General features: G+C 40.6%; 1 protein-coding gene across 1 annotated transcript in view; it reads left to right on the top strand.

The window, feature by feature from the left end:
* The first annotated feature begins 4,731 nt into the window (after positions 1-4,731).
* LOC134668894 (zinc transporter ZIP11) overlaps positions 4,732-20,164 on the top strand; it is a 71,347-nt gene continuing 55,914 nt past the window's right edge. Inside the window, exons 1-4 of the mRNA XM_063526391.1 lie at positions 4,732-4,987; positions 5,335-5,560; positions 10,497-10,687; positions 14,238-14,437. Of these exons, the coding sequence (XP_063382461.1) occupies positions 4,880-4,987; positions 5,335-5,560; positions 10,497-10,687; positions 14,238-14,437 (725 nt within the window). The 5' untranslated portion in view covers positions 4,732-4,879. The remainder of the gene's footprint in view (positions 4,988-5,334; positions 5,561-10,496; positions 10,688-14,237; positions 14,438-20,164) is intronic.

Raw genomic sequence — 20,164 nt, 5'->3', positions numbered from 1 at the left:
AAAAAGGCGCGAAATTCAAATTTTCTATGAGGCTCTATGCCTTCGCGCCTACATTTTTCAAATTTGCCGCCTTTTTCTACTGACAAGATCTGCTTGACCAAGTTTATAATCAATGAATTAAATTAAGCCTGCAACGATTTGAATTGCACACGCAGTTCAAATATTATTTTAAACGGCAAACCTCTATGATAGCCCTAACCCTAACCACCCCTAACACACTACCGGACCGCACCGCGACCTTGGTGCCCCGCACCAGTAAGAGAGAGCGAGAAAGAGATATTTCTTTCTCGCTCACACTAATGGGTGTGGCGCACCGTGACCTTGGTGCGATGCGGTAGTGTGTTACGGCCTTGAAATTTTGACGAATAAATACCTAACACTTGCACTGCGTAGGCATGCTATCAAAATTTTTCCAGACCTTTCTTGGTCCAATTCTACACATCCCTCCTTTTAGGGTCATTATACCTAGCATAAAGCCTCCTCCACACTCGTGCGCGAATCGCGGCGCGAAGCCGCGAACGTGTGTGTGGCGTCGATTTTCGCAGACAGCGAAATCGACTCCACACTCACGTTCGCGGCTTCGCCCGCGATTCACGCGCATAGTCTGGAGGGGGCTTAAGGCGTGCTTTTTCCGTAGGAGCTAAGCGAACCAGTTTTTTGAATCCATTAGAAATATAAGAAACAATGTTTTAAAATTGTGAAAAAAATATATCTTATACTTAAGGATCTGGCAGATACGTTTTGGATCTCAAAAACATGATTAGATAAACTTTGCTCGATAGAAAAAAATTCCAAAGTTACGCCTTTTTTTAACAATAAATCCAAACCATATCTACAATACAAACTTTTTTGACTTGTTTTTTACACAAATGTATAGGTAATAAGATAATCTAGACGTTTTGGATCACTTTGTCTCGGTAACATCATTAAAATAATTTCTATGTTTCAATACCTACTAAATCCGCAAGCGCAATCACTCGCGAACGCACTTACGCCCTCTTCAGTCGCGCGGCAGCGCTTGTAGAGGACGGACCTGCGTCAGTCTGTTCCGCGCGGTCACGTGATTTTACCATTTACAAACAATGGGAAACAAAGCATATGAAACGTAAGAAAAAGTCACTAAGTGCTATAAAAACACACTTTCTGATAACAGAAGCATCTAATACTTTACGAGGTGGTTGAAAGCGCCTAGCTTTACTACATCAACAGTTAAAATATTTCAGTATTTTCACTAGGTCAGCAACCAATTTCAATGTAGGTAAATAATATTATATTCCTAGATAATATAATTGTGAGTATGTAAGTATGATATATTTACAGTATTTCACCTTTACTGATATACGATATACGTCCGATCTGCAAAATGATTATATTCCTTCGTGCTCTTTGACTCCTTTGAAAATCAGAAATTATTTATTTGGATTGACACAGTATGGGGATGTTACAATATATGTATAGTGGTACGCTTTTAGTATGAGGATGCCGAAGGCGCCCGGCTTTGGATCGCATGCAACGTGCCAGGCCCGTCAAGCGTGCAAATTCATCATCATAATCATAAATTTATATAAATATAAAATGTCAAATTGAATTAATTGAAAAAATTACCATAATAGGCATATCGCAATACAATTATTTAAGAACTAAATACATATCACTAATTTTAATATTTGACCACGGTCGACATGAATTAAATATAATTGAGAGTTCCAAGTGCCTACAGGCAGTTCATCTTGTGCTTGATTGTATTAGTCTTGTTCGAGAAACTGAACACGGTGAAAAATAGAGATAATACTCCTAAAAATACGTGTGATACCTCATTAGATTCGTCATAATGCCTAGAAAAATGTATTCGAAGCGTGTAGTAGCACACACAAAATATCAAAAGTTATAAGCAAAAAAAGGGGGGAAAAGTAGAGATCTTTAATTTCCCCAATATCTCAAAAAGTATTCATATTACGGTGCGAGATGGGTGGGGGGTGCTCGACCAAATGTCATAGAGGGCCCCAAGACAAAACAAAATACATTTAAATTTTTTCAAAATGGCCGACTTTTTTTATTTTTTTTCAAGTTGGTCCGAGCGCGCTGAGATTTGGCATGGCGGAAGATAGAGGCCCCTAAATTCCTATGAAAAAATTTTTTTGGAAAAAATCCAAGATGGCGGAAATAATGGTCATTTTAATTTTGTATGGCAACTTTTAAACGGTGCGAGATGGGTAGGGGGTGCTCGACCAAATGTCATAGAGGGCCCCAAGACAAAACAAACTGCATTTAAAAAAATTCACACAGGGCGACTTTTTTTTTTAATTTTTTTCATGTTGGTCCGAGTGCGCTGAGATTTGGCATGCGGCGAGCTTGGAGGCCCAAGATTACTATGTGAAAAAAAAATTGGAAAAATCCAAAATGGCGGCGGACACAGGCCAAATTCAAATTTCCAAGTAGGTTAGGCGAGCCCGAAGGAGGCTGAAGGCCGACCCCGCGGAGGGTCGTCAGGCCCGGAGCTTTATCTCGAATGTCCAAGCATGCTCCACCCCCAGTAATTTTGGGCGAGGCCGAAAGTCGAGCTGCGGGAATGACGAACAAAGCAAAATCCTATACAAAAGTTTATAGGATTATTAAGCGATTTGTTAACCCGCGCGAGGCCGGGGCGGGTCGATAGTAATAAATAAACATAAAGCATACGCTAGACTGAATAAAAATATAAAAGTTTCACTAAAATTTACTGGATTGTACAGTCAGCAGCAGAAATAGCTACGGGGCCTAGTAATCAAAATGATGACACGGAAATGTCAAGATAATAAGGTCTGTGTCGATCATTTTGAACATGTTATTCTGCTTATCTATATCTGCTGCTGCCTGTACTGGTTTTAGAGTCTGGCTAATTTAGGTAGAACTAGAGTTTAGCTAAGAAAGGTAGAAGAAATTAATTTGACTGAACCATATCTGGTAGAAAACGAAAATGATTGATGTTTTAAACCTGTTCAAGGACGTGGAATAGTAGATATTAATTCGGCGTCCTTGAACAGGTTTTCAACAACAATCAGTTTATTATTTAATAGATATTTGGAAGAAACAAAACATAATATTGAAAATAATTTGTTACATTACGGTATGTACGTGTGGCGTAAAGCCAGTGGACTGTATTTTTTTAAGTTAGTTCCTTCGCTACACTATACTGCTTTACCAGATTGTAGAAGGGCTTACCGGGATTTTGTGGTCTGCAGCTGGCAGAGGCCTCGGCGGGTGGATTGCTCGCTGCTGGCTTCCTCGTTATTTCAAGGCACTGTTTTATGGTATATTTTGCGAATTCAGATATCCTTTCTGTCGCGATGTTTTGGTGACACTGACACCGTTAGTTATTGCTTTTTAGACCATTGCTTGTGTGTCGCCGGCCAGTAGCCTCGCTACCTCAAGTAAATCAGTATAGCAGTAGGTATTAAGGATTAATACTAAACACCCCCCACCGAAAGCACTATGTGGCTTTCTCATAATATGAAAAAAGTTAAAAGTTAGACCAAATCAAAATCGTTGCAGACTTATCTTTGTCTAGCTCTGCCAATCAATTCAATTCCATCATCCGCTCCTCCATCTGACCTTTAACTGAGTTTTCCCTAAACCCGATAAAAAAAAATTAAATTATTTTTTTTGTGAGTACCTCTTATAATGAAGGATATTTTTGCTGAGTATCAACATCCTACTAGTGACAGTTTTTGACTTATGATTTTATTATTATTTTTCTTTAATGTATTGTTTTTCGGGATGTATTCAAGCGATTTGCTGAAATTTATTGAATAGTGTTCTTTATTTAGGTATGCCTTGATACTCAAAAACCGAATACCATTTGTCATATAAAAAAAAATTACTCTCTACTCAACCGGTGTTTTACAATGTAGTATACAAACTCTTCGATTATGTTTGCGTTTTCTTATCAGGTTGTCGTATTTAAGAGTAAAATGATAATCTCTCACCCCGATTGATTAAGGTTCTACCTACCTACCTACCTTACCTACCTACCTACCTACCTACCTACCTACTTACCTACCTACCTTACCTACCTACCTACCTACCTACCTACCTACCTACCTACCTACCTACCTACCTACCTACCTACCTACCTACCTACCTACCTACCTACCTACCTACCTACCTTACCTACCTACCTTTATATGAACAATACCTTACCTTAATTGACCGTCACCTTAAAATGTTTATTTCCTTTCGGTACTTTAATTCTACTACGCTGCCATTAAATTAAAACGTTGTTACCGATCACTAAATAATAAGTACACATGGCTCTGTAAAAATAATAATTCTAAATATTATGATCAGAAACACGTAATGCAAAAAATATATACATATACAATAAAAACTATAAAAACGTGACCCTTGCACGGTATGGTTAAAATACTGCCATCATAAGATCCTTATACTGTGACCCGTTTGCTATCGCCGCCGCGCACAGCGCGCGCTCACGTGCTCGTCGAGCGGTTCGGGACGCGCGGGCGGGGCTTCACGGTTTGCCGCGCACCTCACCCCCTCAGATTCGTTGATGAGTCGAATCATATCGCCTTAAGAAAAAGACAGTGCGGTTCTTTCGAGGTTCTTTCCGCTTATGCTCGACTGACAAACGATTATTGCCAAACTTTTTCTATCGACTGAGGCTTAAAAGACTCGCATCCAAGCCCTAGTTGTTTAAAAAAAGTCAACTGACGTATAATGACAGTGACAGTTGACAGTTGGAACACGCACGTAGACTTAGTCCCGCGAGGTATATAAATAGGACATGTTTAGCTGCAATTAATTTAAAAACATCTCGCGTGGAAGAGATGAACAACCAAGAGTACTTAATAATCAAATTAGTGACTTAAATACATAATTCAAGATGATTGAAGGGTACGGGGCAGTGACCCAGGCCCTTCTGGGGACTCTCTTGACGTGGGGACTTACAGCAGCCGGCGCTTCTTTAGTATTTTTTGTACGAGGAAAACAGGTACGAAACTTATTACAACTTAGTTATGAAAGCCTCTAAAGACAAGAATTATGTGATGTGCTCATGCACGAAAACAATTAAAAAACTCAATGAATATTTTGATATAAGTAGTTACAAATTAGATATTAACATTGAACATTGTACACTGACCAGAAATCTCTCGTGAGTTTCTTACGATGAGTAGTGAGAGGAACCTCTGAAACATTTGCTACCAATTGAATTTTGATCCCAATCAATCAAGTTAAAAGGAGAATTTGGATAAATTGTAAATAATAACTAAATTTATCACACTTATTATACACATGATAATGTGATTTGGTATGCTAATTGAACATGTTTAATTGCAGAGAAAACTTCTTGATGTTTCACTTGGTTTTGCCGCTGGTGTTATGACTGCGGCATCATACTGGTCACTCTTGGACCCAGCAATAACACTTTGTGAGAAACAAGGGATATATGGCAAATATTCTTTCCTGCCTGTTGCTGCGGGGTTCCTGCTTGGAGCTGTATTTGTATTTGGAACGGATGTATTCTTAGACTATTTGGGACTCAATTCAACCAACATGATGATGTGTAAGTACCATACTATTTCAAATATATCTTTTTTACAAGCTTTTATTTAGTTTCACCTGACCATTGTCTGTCTGTAACCAAATCTTGCAAATTAATTATGATCCACTTCCCGGTTTCCCATTGAGCTGAAGTTTTGCATGCATGTATAAATCGGATGACAATGCAATATTATGGTACCATCAAGCTGATCTGATGATGGAGACAGGAGGTGGCCATAAGAACTCTGTGATGCAACAATGCAACCTAATGGTGTTAGGGGTTTTTAGAATTGTCTCAATGAGTATTAGTTGTCTGTCGTAAGAAAAGTACAGTCAGCGATAAAAGCTTGTACCAAAAATGATATTTTTGCCAAAAACTTATTTGTATTAATCTTTTACTTGGTGGTTTGTAATAACATTCTATGGCTGCTTTTTTGCATTTGTGCTATTAAGAAAGAGAGACAGTACAAATATTTGGGAAAATACGGCCACATGGTTGCTGATATTACTCAGTTATTTGAACAACACTGTCATGTATTTTATCCATAGCTAGATAGTCACTCAATTTAGTCTCATTAATCTAATTGTATTTCTATAGTAAGTTAGTTGAGGGATTGGAAGCCGGTCCAATGATGTGACTGTTTTTATTGAATTACATGAATGCGCTGCGCACATGTGGTAACAATAATAGCAGATTTCAATCATTTGGTGGTTCAACATTTGGTTTTGGTATATGTATAATTTTTTTTTTTGTTTGTTGGTGTGAAGTATTTGTTTAAAATCTTAATCAATTCAACAACTAGGATAAGAAAAAGGATTTTATATATCTACTTTTTATGATTTAACCTCGAATTACCTTGCCACATAAATATTTTTTTATTAAGGCATTGGCACTGTGAAACAATATCCCAATAATTATATAGGTATATTCATTCTCTTTGAAATTGAAAGCCAGCATAAAATTCAATTAGTTTCATAATTTGTTCTAAATTCAAAAATCTGCACACAATGCTAAAAATTCATGACAATTCAGTGAGCATATCTTCAGAATATGTCTATAAATTATTTATAGACATATTTTGATGTCTATAAGTTATTTATAGACTAAGGTATAAAAATTAAGTCACGACTTTTGTATTCATAATACCATATCACACATATGTGTTCATGTGTATGTATGTATGTTTATCTGAGGTTGCAGTGAAGGAGGTAATTTATTGCATTTGGTAAAAAAAATCAAGTTGTTCATTGTATGAAGTCAGGTTGTGTAGATATTTTCACTAGTGTCTGGCCGAAGATTCGGTTACGGCTAGTTTCGGCTAAAAATCGGGTTTCGGCCGTAGTTTCGGTTTCAGCCAAAAAACCGCCGAATCTTTCGACCTAGCCGAATCTTACAAAATGGTACAAAACTTGAAAATTTTGAACGAGGATTGTAAAGATTTATTTTTATATGGAAAAGTACTAGAAGGTGGCAGATATTTTTGGCGTTTTGTTTCATCTGCTACTGGTGCCGACTGTACTCGTATAATATATCGTGGGATAAAAGGGTTTGCATACTGTACAAATACGAAGTGTGTGCTTAGTGTCTGGGCAGTCAGTGGTTCAGACTAACTGATACATGTTTATATGGTGATAAGCTTTTCATGCAGTACCTTGTTGCACCAACATGTCACACCCTTGTATGCCTATGTCATCTGATATAAGTTGCAACTATGTTGTTTTTTGGAACCTTGTCATATTGAAGTAGAAACCCTTGCTTGGGTATATGAAATTAATGTGTCCAACATGATTTTTTTTAAAGTTTTCTACCCAAATTGTACACTGTCTCTACAATACACACATTATACTGTATGGACACATGGTTCCAATTTGAATTAATTTTTGTATTGAATGGAATAACATACATTGAAGGAATATGTTTTATTATTATTTAAAAGGATGTTACTGACATATATTTAATAACATTTAATAATAAATCACTGGATCTCCCTCAAAATATGACTTTTTCGTTATGGTGTAAAATATATCACACCTTTTAACGTGGGCTGAGACTACAGTCTGTATCTTTAGGTATTTAAATAAAAGTAAACAAACAATATGTACATTTTCGGGTAGTTATACCATTTATTGGCTAACCGACAAGGCACTGAACGACCTGACTTTAACCTACATTATTTGATAGCGTAATGTTTTCATCTACCCTCAACGGGCTTAAGCAGCCATTTGAGGGTAGATTTTGTTTAGTTTCATTGAAATACCTAAAGTTTCAAGTTATAGTTGGTAGCTGTTTTATTTAATACATTTATACATATATTATTTACGTCGTTCAAGTCACGTAGATGTTAATCAAACCAATGTTTAGTTTCTCATTATCATAACAAGAGCTGAAATGCAAACCCTTTTGTTATTACCAAGGAAATAAAAATCTTTGCATTCAAAGATTAATATCTTATCAAAGGCTTACAATTTACTACTGGCGACGGACTATCATAACTATCATAAGGCACCGCTTATCATCGCTAACAATGAACGACTTTATGCCTTACTTATAGTGATATATGTCGTCATTATACGTTCGTAACAAGGACAAAGGCAGTTTCCTTCAAATACTCCGATTTATGTCAACTATAGGACGGGAATGTGAAATATCCTGTATATTTAAATAAGTTATCGCAGTCTTGGCGTATTTCGATGTGTGAAATATGATATCAATTTGTTTCAATCTGCGTCACCCTCGCGCTCACTAGTTTGATTGCGTGACTGAGGTAGGAATGGAATTGGTATCATATTTTATATATCTGAATTTGCCTCCTTATCTGCCCTGCTGCAGTCTGCATAACTGATTACTCGTGTTAATTATGCAATTCTTCTGCGACATGATCATTTGAAATTGTTCGCTCGTGGATGGAGTCTGAGGATTTGATGGGACCGCAGAGAGAAACCATCTGTGCTTCTTATCGAGTATATTGGGAAAGTTATTGCGTTACATACCTATACATAGACTCGCTTTCATGCATAGCATATGGGGTCATCCATTAATTACGTCACACGTTTAGGGAGAGGGAGGGGGTCAAGAAAATGTGACATATTGTGACATGGGGGAGGGGGAGACACAAACTTTGTGACGTCACTTTAACTTCATCAGTAACCGAAAATTTATTTAAATTATTTAGTTCGCTGTACATTTAAATAACAAGTTTTTAAAACGAAAATAGTTTTTAATCGTTTAATTTTCTTTCCTAAGCAGTTTTGGGTTATAAAATTACTAATATTTATATCGTCAAAAATATTTTGATAAAATATTAATAATACTTAGGTACTTACTTAATTCGGTTTGGCGATTTCGTAGAAAAAATGTGACGTCACACTAGGGGGGGAGGGGTTTGCCAAATGTGACCAAGTGTGACAAGGGGGGGGGGGAGGGGTCAAAAAACCTAGAAATTGGTGTGACGTAATTAATGGATGACCCCTATGCCTTTGGGATACCTAGTATATTTAGCCATTGCTGATTACCTAAACATGAGTCGCGCGTCGCGCCTCGATTTATATATTTGCGCTTTTAGTTATCTATGTGCTTACATTGCAGTTGATGTTATGTTACCTACAAGTGACAGTGTGTTGCGTTCTGCGATATCATTTTGTTACATTGATTGCACGTTTGAGAGTAATATCTCATTATTATATGCTTTTTATCTATGGTGTTTGTTTAAAACTGAACGCCTCGTGGTTTTAAATGACGTCAATGCACGTGTCGTTACATGGCTAATTGTACCTACTAGTACACTTACTTACATGCTAATCTAATTATTTGCATCGTTTGTAAATTTAGTAGCGTATAAAGGTTTTTAAAAAGGAAATAGGATTTAATATCAGAAGGCATATTTATGTTAGATTCTACTCATTTATATCACAGATCCAATGTGGTTATTATTTTTACATAAAAAAGCGAATGGTCGTTTTGAAGCTAAAGAATATGAGGGTCTACCGCGAACCACGTTCCACGTGTTCCCTCCCTGTCTAACTTACCTACGAATTTACAAGTGCAACATGTCCAACGTGGTTCGCTGTAGGCCTACATTTTAAATAGTACAATAAAGGCCTAATATAACGACCAGAGGGCGGAATCGCTCATGGCAAAAATCAAACGTCAATAGAGTTGGAATGTTGAATTTTATCGACTATCAACTGAAATTATATTTACCTAGCGTATCTTTATTTATTTATTAACAAAACTAAACTTCAAATCCATAAGCAAATAATAATAGACTTCATATGAACGTTACGGAATAACATTTAAATAAAAGTCAATAAACAAAACGATAATTTAAAAAACAACTTAGTACTGCATTATTAAAAAACCGGGCAAGTGCGAGTCGGACTCGCGCACGAAGGGTTCCGTACCATAAAGCAAAAAAAAACGGAAAAAAATGCAAAAATAAAACGGTCACCCATCCAAGTACTGACCTCGCCCGACGTTGCTTAACTTTGGTCAAAAATCACGTTTGCTGTATGGGAGCCCCACTTAAATATTTATTTTATTCTGTTTTTAGTATTTGTTGTTATAGCGGCAACAGAAGTACATCATCTGTGAAAATTTCAACTGTCACGGTTCGTGAGATACAGCCTGGTGACAGACAGACGGACAGACGGACGGACGGACAGCGAAGTCTTAGTAATAGGGTCCCGTTTTACCCTTTGGGTACGGAACCCTAAAAAACTAGCTAATCAAAGAGGTTAATGTTAAAGGTGACTAAACTTATCGATAGCTGAAAAAGTCGATAAAATTCAATGTTCCAACTCTATTGACGTTTGATTTTTGCCATGAGCAATTCCGTCCTCTGATAACGACGTTATTAATGGTCTAAAAATATGTATAATACTAAGTAGGTAAATTTTCTATAATACCAGTATATGTTATCTAACCGACTATTCATAAATTTTTATATTGCATTCCCCAGCCATAACAAAAACTAAAGAGGGCAAAGAGAAAATAGAAGACTTGGAAATGATGACGGCGCTGAACCGGCCGCCGGTGCCAACGAGCGTGGTCACGCTAGACCCGGTGCAGCCGACCGACTTCGCGGACTGCATCAACAGCCAGCACTCGGCGCAGCGCCGGCGGCACCACCACTCGCAGCACTCGCTCTCGGTAATACATCTGCCTCCTTCATGCATAGTAGTGTGGTCGCGCTGGACCCGGTGCAGCCGACCGACTTCGCGGACTGCATCAACAGCCAGCACTCGGCGCAGCGCCGGCGCCACCACCACTCGCAGCACTCGCTCTCGGTAATACATCTGCCTCCTTCATGTGTAGTAGTGAGGTCGCGCTGGACCCGGGGCAGCCGACCGACTTCGCGGACTGCATCAACAGCCAGCACTCGGCGCAGCGCCGGCGGCACCACCACTCGCAGCACTCGCTCTCGGTAATACATCTGCCTCCTTCATGGGTAGTAGTGTGGTCGCGCTGGACCCGGGGCAGCCGACCGACTTCGCGGACTGCATCAACAGCCAGCACTCGGCGCAGCGCCGGCGGCACCACCACTCGCAGCACTCGCTCTTGGTAATACATCTGCCTCCTTCATGGGTAGTAGTGTGGTCGCGCTGGACCCGGGGCAGCCGAGCGGCTTCGCGGACTGCATCAACAGCCAGCACTCGGCGCAGCGCCGGCGGCACCACCACTCGCAGCACTCGCTCTCGGTAATACATCTATCTGCCTCCTTCATGGGTAGTAGTGTGGTCGCGCTGGACCCGGGGCAGCCGACCGACTTCGCGGACTGCATCAACAGCCAGCACTCGGCGCAGCGCCGGCGGCACCACCACTCGCAGCACTCGCTCTTGGTAATACATCTGCCTCCTTCATGGGTAGTAGTGTGGTCGCGCTGGACCCGGGGCAGCCGAGCGGCTTCGCGGACTGCATCAACAGCCAGCACTCGGCGCAGCGCCGGCGGCACCGCCACTCGCAGCACTCGCTCTCGGTAATACATCTGCCTCCTTCATGGGTAATATTGTGGTCGCGCTGGACCCGGTGCAGCCGAGCGACTTCGCGGACTGCATCAACAGCCAGCACTCGGCGCAGCGCCGGCGGCACCACCACTCGCAGCACTCGCTCTTGGTAATACATCTGCCTCCTTCATGGGTAGTAGTGTGGTCGCGCTGGACCCGGGGCAGCCGAGCGGCTTCGCGGACTGCATCAACAGCCAGCACTCGGCGCAGCGCCGGCGGCACCACCACTCGCAGCACTCGCTCTCGGTAATACATCTGCCTCCTTCATGGGTAATATTGTGGTCGCGCTGGACCCGGTGCAGCCGAGCGACTTCGCGGATTGCATCAACAGCCAGCACTCGGCGCAGCGCCGGCGGCACCACCACTCGCAGCACTCGCTCTCGGTAATACATCTGCCTCCTTCATGGGTAATATTGTGGTCGCGCTGGACCCGGTGCAGCCGAGCGACTTCGCGGACTGCATCAACAGCCAGCACTCGGCGCAGCGCCGGCGGCACCACCACTCGCAGCACTCGCTCTTGGTAATACATCTGCCTCCTTCATGGGTAGTAGTGTGGTCGCGCTGGACCCGGGGCAGCCGAGCGGCTTCGCGGACTGCATCAACAGCCAGCACTCGGCGCAGCGCCGGCGGCACCACCACTCGCAGCACTCGCTCTCGGTAATACATCTGCCTCCTTCATGGGTAATATTGTGGTCGCGCTGGACCCGGTGCAGCCGAGCGACTTCGCGGATTGCATCAACAGCCAGCACTCGGCGCAGCGCCGGCGGCACCACCACTCGCAGCACTCGCTCTCGGTAATACATCTGCCTCCTTCATGGGTAATATTGTGGTCGCGCTGGACCCGGGGCAGCCGAGCGACTTCGCGGATTGCATCAACAGCCAGCACTCGGCGCAGCGCCGGCGGCACCACCACTCGCAGCACTCGCTCTCGGTAATACATCTGCCTCCTTCATGGGTAATATTGTGGTCGCGCTGGACCCGGTGCAGCCGAGCGACTTCGCGGACTGCATCAACAGCCAGCACTCGGCGCAGCGCCGGCGGCACCACCACTCGCAGCACTCGCTCTTGGTAATACATCTGCCTCCTTCATGGGTAGTAGTGTGGTCGCGCTGGACCCGGGGCAGCCGAGCGGCTTCGCGGACTGCATCAACAGCCAGCACTCGGCGCAGCGCCGGCGGCACCACCACTCGCAGCACTCGCTCTCGGTAATACATCTGCCTCCTTCATGGGTAATATTGTGGTCGCGCTGGACCCGGTGCAGCCGAGCGACTTCGCGGATTGCATCAACAGCCAGCACTCGGCGCAGCGCCGGCGGCACCACCACTCGCAGCACTCGCTCTCGGTAATACATCTGCCTCCTTCATGGGTAATATTGTGGTCGCGCTGGACCCGGGGCAGCCGAGCGACTTCGCGGATTGCATCAACAGCCAGCACTCGGCGCAGCGCCGGCGGCACCACCACTCGCAGCACTCGCTCTCGGTAATACATCTGCCTCCTTCATGGGTAATAGTGTGGTCGCGCTGGACCCGGGCCAGCCGAGCGACTTCGCGGACTGCATCAACAGCCAGCACTCGGCGCAGCGCCGGCGGCACCACCACTCGCAGCACTCGCTCTCGGTAATACATCTGCCTCCTTCATGGGTAATAGTGTGGTCGCGCTGGACCCGGGCCAGCCGAGCGACTTCGCGGACTGCATCAACAGCCAGCACTCGGCGCAGCGCCGGCGGCACCACCACTCGCAGCACTCGCTCTCGGTAATACATCTACCTCCTTCATGGGTAATAGTGTGGTTACTGTGTAATAGTGTGGTAATAGTCTGACAGTTCAAAAATGACAATCGAATGTCAGTTTTACTCATTGAATATAGAACACATGTTTGAAGTGCCGTATGTGGGAAATATATATCCCTTAGCCTGGTAAAGGGTTAATGGGTAATAGCGTAGTCACGTAGTCAGTCAGTAATAAAATGAAAATAAAAATGAAATTTTCCTACTATCCTCGTGCACAATATAGGATGTACACTTGTTTCAATGGAATGTCAACCTTAATTAAAAACAAAGTAGGTAGCATTTAATTTGTCTCGTAATATTTCCGAACAAATGAAATTATACCTAATTGAAAATACAACAAGATTCTGACTTCCTTGGCTATAATTTTGTATGGTGGACGGCACGAGGCTATACTTATGTGGGTATTATATTTTTCCTACGTGCACTCGTACGTATCTTACTAAGTCGGACCAAGCTAATTCTCCATGGGCTCCATGGCATTTGCACTTACAAAAGTGTGGCAATGGCAAGTCATCATTAATGTCAAATTTATAAAAATATATTTATAATGATACTCCTTCACTTTGTTCTGTTCAAGTCGGTGCTTTAAATTAGCTTAGACGGACTTTAACTCCATAGTATAAAATTGGTTTGCATTTTCATCCGACAATAGAAAGGGGGGGGGGGGGGGGCGTTATGTTCTTCGAACGCATGTGTATGTCTAATTCTTAGGCACGGCACACACCGCTTGATCGGCTTGACTTGAATGTAACTAAGAGTTATCGTTAGTAAATCGAGAAGTGGAAGTTGCATATTGAAATTGCTTGCGAAGCCTAAAAACCGCAGCCGGCCTTTTTTTAACATCGAATATTTATAGGTACCTAAAGGATTGTTACATGTTCATAAAACTACCTATTGTACATTCCAGAAACCCACAGAGAACGGCGAGGGTGACCGCCGCGACAGCCTCCAGCGGTCGCTGGAAGCGCGGCAGTCGCAGTGGAAACGCATCATGTTGCTGGTGGTCGCCATCACCGTGCACAACATTCCTGAAGGCCTCGCCGTCGGCGTGTCCTTCGGCGCGGCGGCGGCCAGCGATGACGTCGCCAACTCCTTCCATGTCGCCAGGTTTGTTGGATTTTGAGCTTTATCTTAATGCGTGCAACGTCGCTTATACGCTGGAGGTCAGGGAGACAGTCGCAGTGGAAACGCATCATGTTGCTGGTGGTCGCCATTACAGTCCACAACATTCCTGAGGGTCTCGCCGTCGGCGTGTCCTTCGGCGCGGCGGCGGCCAGCGATGACGTCGCCAACTCCTTCCAAGTCGCCAGGTTTGTTGGATTTTGAGCTTTATCTTAATGCGCCAAGGTCGCTTTTATGCTGGAGGTTGGGGAGACAATCGCAGTGGAAACGCCAACAGCTTGTACAGTCAGCTGTAGATTGTAGATATATACCAAATTTTTCAACAACATGCATGGTTCGACGCATGGTTGTATTTACGCCTTTAAACATCGAACTTTCATCCATCCCTCGCACAAAAAAGCATCGCGGAAATTCTGCAATCCGACAACTGTCATGTCATCATTTGATTTTGAATCTTTTGGGACAGTACTTAATGTAATGTAATGTAACGTTTATTTCAGACAAACAGTCCATATACATAATAATTACAAAAATAACTAAAAATAAATAATTAATTATCACCAATTCCTTAAATTAAATTAACACTTAAGTCATAATAAAATTAAATTTAAATTATTAAAATTCAAAAATTCAAAATTCACATTTAGACATTGTAATTAAAATAAATTAAATTAAATAAAAATAAAAATAATAAAAACAAATGTAAATTTAAATTATGTATGTCAATTAATATAATATAACCATGTCTAGATCAATAATTTTGAAATTTTGAAAATAAAAATAAAATAATATAGAATATTAAATTAAACTAAACAAACTAAGTTATGCAATCCGGGGCCTGACATGTAGGGCGATAAGCACTTTAGTGAGTGGACAGTCTAAACGGTTTGCTAATGCGTTGAGGATGCTATTGGAGCTGGCCCGCGCCCTGCGTGCCATCGAGGCGACCTGTTTACGCATAATGGCGTGAAAACCATCCGTGCGCGCCTCTGCGAACATGGCTGACGCACTACAGTAGCGCGGCAATCCCAACAACATCCTGAACGCATTATTATATTGAACTTGGAGGGCATTGATGGTCCGCTGCGTATAGTTGACCCACAGGCTACAGGTATAGAATGACTGACAGAAAGCTCTAAAGAGCGTGGTTTTTACTTCTGTAGTACACCTCGTAAACCTGCGCGCCAACATGTTGCTCCGGACCGCCAATGCCCAACTTAAGATTATGTCTATCTATGGTGGATACTGGGATGTTATCGTGCATTTCGTTATTTCCACACTTACCTATTTTGAAATTAAGTTTTGCCAAATACAGTGAAACCTGGTTAAGTGGGACCTGGATAAGTGAGAAACCTCTATAGCTGGGACGCATGGTGCGGTCCCGACACTTTAGCACTGAATTACCTCTGTTACTGAGAAAAAACGAACCTCTATAACTGGAATTCGTTGTTGTGATTTTATAGTCACAATTACCTCTATAATTGAGACAGAGAGTGTATTTTACCTCTTTTACTGAGACTATATTTATAAGATTACATTTTCCTAATTGTTTTTTAGAATTTTATAGGGAATTGACCTCTGTATCTGAGATAACGTCAATCTATGACCTCTCTAACTTGGACTTCATTGAACAATTTCCGTATTCTTACTAACTCTTAGTCTATCCACAAATTCCGCATTTGCCTAATTGTGTCTAAATAACTTCAAGTTTGATTTAGTTAATTTATGTAAGTAGTTAAAACTATCGAAACGAAAGCTGAAATTTTGATAAGTAACACGAAAAAATCAATTTTCATTTATTAAATTTCTAATACGCAATGAAGTCTGTATCAAATTTAATTTAATTTTGAAATATCTATCCTTTGAAGAATCATTCAAAATAAATTCAAAGATTTAAACAGACTTAAAAGATATTTAGGGACAAGGATTATTTTACCTTATTTATTTTTAAAGATAATCACTAAATACCTTATTAACCACCTCTATAACTGAAATATACTCTATTCTCACCTCTATAAATGGAACCCTCTATAAATGAGACAAAAATTTATTTGTACCTGGCTAACTGGGAGCCTGGGTAAGTGGTAAACCTCTTTAAGTGAGACAAATTTGCTCGTCCCTTGAGATCCCACTTATCCAGGTTTCACTGTAAATACTGTGCTTCGGCATCGCTGTCTTCTGAGGGATTATTATATTAAGAATCATGCCATCTAGCGTTAGTCTTGCAAATTTACGACACGTTTATAAGTAAGTGCTGCCATCTACCGGCAATGTTCGTATTCTAAATATTTCGCTCCATAGTCAATAGATGGCGACTCAAGTCACATTTTTTTTTAATTCAGATCGATTTCTGTAATCGAATTGCATAGATTTTTTTTCAATTCTAGCTTACCAACTCTTATCGTATATGTATTAGTCGTATTGTGTATTGGTTTTTACTTGACTAAAAACAGTCATTCTGAAACATAAATTAAGAAGGATCTGCTTAAGAATATGTGCCGCCACTTGGTTACGTTATAAAAAAACCTCGTTGAAGTGAGGCACGTAAGACTTAATTTGTGTTCTCCCATGATCTTTAAATGACAGAAAATAAAACCCAACTGGTAATTTTACATTAACGTTCATGCCATCTAGTGGAGGCTTTTGTAACGTTTAGAGAACTCACGGTAGATGGCAGCAGTAATAGTTTACTGCTGCCATCTACCGTGAGTTCTCTTATTTCTGCATTCTAATACTGCGCAGGCGCTTATTATTCTTTCTTATAGTCAATAGATGACGCTTCAAATCACATTTTATAAGTTCTTCTAGGTAAAGTAATAAAGTAATTTATTAGTAAATACTGCGGATCAAAAAATATTAAATGTAATATTTTATCACATAAGAAATAGCTGCTTCAGTCGTTAGAAAGTTCTTTTTTACCTAAAAAAAATAAAAAGATATAAAATTCCTTTATGCATTGTTATACCTTCATCTAAATCTTACTTATCGACTAATTAGTCGGATTAGTTACCAATTGACATAAGATTTGTCAAATTACGTTTAGAGGGATGCGCTTAGGAATGCTCAGTCGCACATGTGTGCCGCCATTTTGTTACGTCAGAAGGAACGCGAGGCACCGTTGGAGCGGCGCGCAGGAATTTCATTGATAAGTAGCGGGCGCGAGCGGGATGCAGCTAGCGGCATAGGGCCCGCACTATCACCTTATTACGGTTACAACACTAGTGTATAAATAAAATAGTATCGGCGCGATTAAGCCTTAATCTAAGTTAAACTAAGGTACTCAAATTTAAAATGAGCGCATCATTTCGCGTAAATCAACGTAGCATTTGGCGATTCTAAGTTAAATATAAATTGTACTATACTTTTTGAAAATAAAAAATAGCGCGAACTAAATAAAGTATAAGAGAAACTTAAAAAAATTGTTTTGATACTTGGTTTGATAGTTAATTTTTTTATGTACATATATGTTTATGAACATTTTAGTTCTGAATGGTAATTTTAAAAGAATAAAACAACGTTAATTAATTTCCGTTTAAGTGGATTATATGTTTAAATCATTTATTAATCCAAAATTAATCATTGTGTGGATGAATAGGGTCCGCTAGCACTACGACAATTACTTCAATACAGCTATATAATACCTACATGATGAAATTTACGAAGTTTTTAGGTTTTTCAAGCATTTTTGTTTTACTTTAGGTGGTATGTAAAATATTTTTAAAAAGTTGTTTTAAAATTGGGTAGAAAAAATTAACTCAAACGATCTGCATCCCAAACTAGCAGTATGACTTTGTTTCTACTGTTATTTCATTCTCTATTTCTAAATAATACAGTGTAAGCTAACTCGAAACTTTGAGTACTTTTGCAAATGGGTGGTCTAAAATAAAGAACACACCACTTTTTATAATAGTTAATTATTACTTTTTTCGAACACCTAATTCAAGTTTATAGGGAAAAGGTAATAATGTGGAAGTATTGGTACTTTATGGAAATTACGGGACTGTTTTCTAAACTATAGAAAGAGCCACTGATTTGAGTAGAAATAATGTAAAACTTTAAAAATCTAAAATTAGAAGGTTCTGACGGTATAGGAACCTCCTCCTGTTTTTGAAGTCGTTAAAAAATAAAGTACCTAAGTACTAAAGATCGGGAAACGGCCCAAATAAACTAAAATGAACACGTAAAATTTCATGTATTGACATTTGTGAATTAAAAATATCTATCCCAGATTGTTTTTAACTTCGAATGTTTGGCATAAGCCGGTAACGCCTACTGGTTGTTGGCTTGCCGTTCTCATTTTCGCCAGACAGTCGATTTTGCCAGGTTTATTCATACATTTCGAAGGTCCAATTCAATAAAAACCTTTACAGTAAATCTGGTGCTACATTACGACACCAGGTGCTATAATAAGCACATATGTACTGTTAAACGTTGTACAATACACGTGCGAATAGGTAATTCGCAACTCGTGTCGATATAAAACTCTCCCTTCGGTCGTGTTTTGAAATTTGCCACTCGTTGCGAATTTCCAATTTTTCGCACTTGTAGCGTAAATAACTCTTAAAGAAAGCTTCACATGTAAATTATTCTGAATTTCGAACTTAAGTATCAGGGTTTTGATGGATTTCATAATTACCATAAAAATGCATGTTTAATTTACCAAACGTGCCTTGCAAAATTATAAACAAAAACACAAAGAAGTTAATCCACCACTGGATACCGTTAAGCAATCTACCCGAAGAGGGTAATAATTACTTAAATATTATTTAAAGTAGCCATAAAATCGTAATTTTTAAGAGTTATTCTTCCCCTGAACAACGAACGGTAGTCATAGCAACGAGTGACACTAAAAAGTTGATTCACCCCAATCGAACCATTATCGCCAGCAAGGTACCAAAGCACATGAGTATCGGTTCGCCGCCGAACAGCGTGCCGAGGTCGTCGACCCGCCAGACGCTGCCGTCACCCGCCCGGTAAACTATTTCACTGAAAAATTCGCCGCCGCCGTGTCATTGAAGCCAACCTTGACGTATTGTCGCGTCTGTGCGTGGGCTCTCAGCCATGTTCACAATACACTAATATTGCCACTTCACTATAATGTACATTGACAGTTTTAAAGTACAGTTTTTTTATGCTCTCAGTTATGTTCTCTCCATTTAATTCTGACTGAAAGTGGGTACAATAGTGTGGGCGTCGCGCTAAATTCGAATAAATTATGTATGTATTTCACTTACACACAACCCAACTAATTTTCACAGCGAACATAAAAAAGTAAACCAAATGTTTCACGTAATTTCAAAAGTACATCGAAGAATCTTAATTTTAAAACGATTAATATGTTACTACAAACATTAAATGGTTATATTGGTTATGTTTAAAAAAAGGCACAGGCGTCATCGGGCTGGTACTTAGCCTGGTCTCGGATTCAGAGGCGCAACAAATTCACACATGCGACTTATGCGGCAAGAAGTGCCGTGCAGCGATAGGCTTGTATAGCCATAGGCGGAAATGCATTGGCCAAATCCATACAACGGTTACTACGGCTTAAAAATAAAGGCAGAGCAAATATTAACATTTTTGACAGACTTAATCCAAATATTCGAGCATTAGGTGATTTAGATAGGTACCGTATCCATTGGCTGAATTGGTTAACTGGCCGTCTTAACGCTTTAACCGATATTTTTCTGACATTCTGTAGATAATTGACAGCTT

The sequence above is a fragment of the Cydia fagiglandana genome, chromosome 11 (assembly GCF_963556715.1).
Source record: "Cydia fagiglandana chromosome 11, ilCydFagi1.1, whole genome shotgun sequence".
In the NCBI taxonomy this organism is placed as follows: Eukaryota; Metazoa; Arthropoda; class Insecta; order Lepidoptera; family Tortricidae; genus Cydia; species Cydia fagiglandana.
Note: the sequence above shows the minus strand (reverse complement) of the source record. Positions and strands in the feature narration are given on the sequence as shown.